This window comes from Octopus bimaculoides, chromosome 29, assembly GCF_001194135.2.
Source record: "Octopus bimaculoides isolate UCB-OBI-ISO-001 chromosome 29, ASM119413v2, whole genome shotgun sequence".
Classification (NCBI taxonomy): domain Eukaryota; kingdom Metazoa; phylum Mollusca; class Cephalopoda; order Octopoda; family Octopodidae; genus Octopus; species Octopus bimaculoides.
Window position 1 is genome coordinate 10,407,327 of NC_069009.1, and position 3,661 is coordinate 10,410,987.

General features: G+C 37.6%; 2 protein-coding genes across 2 annotated transcripts in view; both read left to right on the plus strand.

Annotated features, from left to right (window-relative positions):
• LOC106873888 (protein artichoke) overlaps positions 1-3,181 on the plus strand; it is a 111,765-nt gene extending 108,584 nt beyond the window's left edge. The window contains exons 31-33 of the mRNA XM_052978038.1: positions 474-545; positions 1,549-1,620; positions 3,091-3,181. Of these exons, the coding sequence (XP_052833998.1) occupies positions 474-545; positions 1,549-1,620; positions 3,091-3,166 (220 nt within the window). The 3' untranslated portion in view covers positions 3,167-3,181. The remainder of the gene's footprint in view (positions 1-473; positions 546-1,548; positions 1,621-3,090) is intronic.
• A 167-nt stretch (positions 3,182-3,348) lies between these two features.
• LOC106883583 (toll-like receptor 5) overlaps positions 3,349-3,661 on the plus strand; it is a 62,510-nt gene continuing 62,197 nt past the window's right edge. The window contains exon 1 of the mRNA XM_052977853.1: positions 3,349-3,364. Coding sequence (XP_052833813.1) covers positions 3,349-3,364 — 16 coding nt within the window. The remainder of the gene's footprint in view (positions 3,365-3,661) is intronic.

The window sequence follows — 3,661 nt, forward strand, 5'->3', positions numbered from 1 at the left end:
CTCCTCCTCCTCCTCCTCCTCCTCCTTCTTCAACAATTCATCATCACCAACATTAATATTATCAACATCCATGTCATGTTCAGAATCAGTATAGACGTGCTAAACACCATCATTATCAGAGCAATCGTCATTAACAACATCACTCCTATCATCAGCATTATAATATCTTCGTTATCATCATTACACAACCTAGACACTCCTCCCGTGTCTCATCATCTTACTCATCACTACAACAACGGCCACTATCAATTCTGCCGACACCATTATACTTCTACTCCACCACCCCCTCTTCCTCCTCCTTCTAATCATCATCATCGTCATCATCATCAACATCATCGTCGGTGCCATGAACTTCATGGAATTAATCATCATCTTGTTCTGATTTCTAGCGCTTTCATTATTTAATTGCTTAACCGAATTATGTCAAAAATATGTTCAATACACTTGCTTATTAAATCGATTTTATGTTCCAGGGATTTAAGTTCAAATGATATTAAAGCAATCGAAGCCGACACCTTCCGAGATCTGTACAAGTTAAAAACACTGTAAGTAGAATAATTTTTCGATAGGATTTTGTCGCCGTTATATTTCTAAATCTTTATTATCTTCCTATCTGTAATTTGAAGCACCCTCGCCCGGTTTCCTAAGATGTGTTTTATTATTTACGAATCTCTGTGTGTGAGTGGTTGGTCTTTCCTTAGATATGGGATATATGACTTTGTGATAGTAAAGGGCAACCACTAGGGCATACGTGTTTATGTCTCTACGGATGCGGAAAATCTGTCTCAGTCCAAAGTGCATGTTTTGTATAGGGTGACCCATAAAAACAAAGAAACCACTAATCTTCGATTAAAATTGTTTTCATAAACAACGCAGAATTATAAACCGATATAAACAATGCTTCCAGCAAAACGGGGCCACCCACCAGGCGGCGAAAATCTCCCTCGCCTGGCTGAGTGCGATTTCAGGAAGAACTCTTAGCAGCTATTGTGATGTTGAAAGGGCACCGCATTCACCGGTCTTAAACCACATGAGACTTGTATGTGTAGGGGTATCCCAAGGATGATGATTACCAGAACAACCCTCAGACGATTGGTGAGCTGAAAGTAGCAATCACAGTAGAAATCAGGGAAATCCATAAAGGGTAATGTGTTCGAGTAATTGACAATTTTGTTCGACGTATGCAAGCGTGTGCGCGACGTATGTCGTTTGGAGAGTATTTTGAAAATAACATAACTTTTATACAAAGGGAATAATCGTTCACAGACCCAAATCGTACACATATCGTACACAGACTTGAAATTTGTTGGATCATTCTAGGATTTAATAAAATCTTTATGGGGTCTGTTTTTTTTGGTGGGGGGGGGGAGGGTATATGTGTCCCATCAACATATTCCACACTACCATCATCATTGGTGCTATGAACATTATAGAATTAATCTTAATCGCGATCTATATTCCACGCCAACCATCATCTAATTGTTTAGATATATTTCTGTCATAGATATGTTCTATACAGTTCCTTCTTAACTCAATACTATCTTTCAGATATTTAACCTTTAATAATATGACGGAAATCAAAGCAGGCGCCTTCCGAAATCTGACCAGTTTAACACATCTGTAAGTTAAATCATTCTTCCTTATACTACTTCGTTGATGAAAATGTGTTAGCATGCATGACATTTCCCATTTCACCCAACACTGCTAGTTCTTATCCGTTGCAGCGAGTCTTCCTTTACTACTACTACTACTACTACTACTACTACTACTACTACTACTACTACTTGGTAGGCCTTCCACCTTTCTAGATCTCTCCCTCTTCTTTGTCATCATCATACAATAAACACGTATCTTTGTTTTTTTTCTCACTTTTACTCTTTCTTTTCTCCTTCTTCTTCTTCTAAATAGTTTCGTTCATAAATAATAATTTGAACCTCATCTAACCTCACTTCCGTCATCATTGGCATCATCATCATCATCTCAGTAAAAAAAGATCGTTATATACCCCGTCATCATCATCATCATCATCTCAGTAAAAAAAAAACATTATATACCCCGTCATCATCATCGTCATCATTTTCTTCTTCTTCTTCTTCTTCTTCTTCTTCTTCTTCTTCTTCTTCTTCTCCTCCTCCTCCTCCTCCTCCTTCTTCATCATATTTTGCTTCTACGTCAGTTTTTATACATTTTATTTTTGCTCGTATTTCTCTAAACCTTCATCACCTTCTTCTTTATCTTCTCTATTCTCCAAATTCTTTTCCTCTTTCCTCTCGTTTTCTTCTTTTCCTTCCCATTCACCGTTTCTTATTTGATCCGATTTTATAAGATTTACCAATTATATTTCCATATTCCTTAACTTCTATCTCTAAATCTAAACCTCTCTCTCTCTCTCTCCACACACATACACACACACACACACACACACACACACACACACACACATATATATATTCTTGCGTGTGTGTGTGAGTGTGTATAAATATGAACGATTATTATGTGCTTTAACACATCTACTTATTTTTCTTCTCCTTCCTACTATTGTTCTACTTATTCGACCTGTACCTCTTCTTCTTCTTCTTCTTCTTCTTCTTCTTCTTCTTCTTCTTCTTCTTCTTCTTCTTCTTCTTCTTCTTCTTCTTTATCATCATCATCATCATCGCCAGCAGTAACATCCTCATCAGCATCATCAGCATGACCATGGACATGCTGAGCTCCGTCACTATCAGAATAATGAACACGAAAAACATCACCTCCATTATTAGCATAACATCTGCACACCATACACTCTTCTCTTTTCCCTTATCATTATATGCATCACTACTACCATCACGTACACTATCATAACTCTTACCGCCACCATTATCCCCTCTTTCTTCTCCTCATTCTCTTTCTGCTCCTCCTCTTTCTCTCTTCTACTTATCCTCTTTCTCCTTTTCATAATCATTAACATCATCAACATTATCATTGTTTTGATGGACTCATTCATCATTGTGATCTACTTTCCACCCCATCATCATCAAATCTTTTAGTTAACATTCTGTCATAAATATGTTCTATACAACTCGGTTTTAACACAATTCTATGTTTCAGATACTTGTATTCAAATGGTATCCAGGCAATCACAGCGGACACCTTCGGAAATCTGTCCAGTTTAAAATATCTGTAAGTCGAATCATTAATTTTTATAGCATTTCATTGACGATATATTTCTAAATTTGTAATGTCTTCCCATCCTTCATTTCGAGCTCCCTTAGCCGTCTGTCCAAAGCTCTGTTTCATTATTTGTGAATTTGTGAGTGTGAGCGTAAGCCCATTTCTCCGATATGGGCTGTATCAGAGCGTGATAACATGTATTGGCTGTGTGGTAAGTAGCTTGCTTACCAACCACATGGTTCCGGGATCTGTCCCATTGCGTGTGACCCTGGGCAAGTGTCTTCTACTATAGCCTTGGGCCGACCAAAGCCTTGTGAGTGGATTTGGTAGCGGTTCGGCAAAAGAGACCAATAGAATAAGTACTAGGCTTCCAAAGAATAAGTCCTGGGTCGATTTGCTCGACTAAAGGCGGTGCTCCAGTATGGCCACAGTCAAAAGACTGAAACAAGTAAAATAGTAAAATAGTATATATATATACATATATATATATATATATATATATATATAT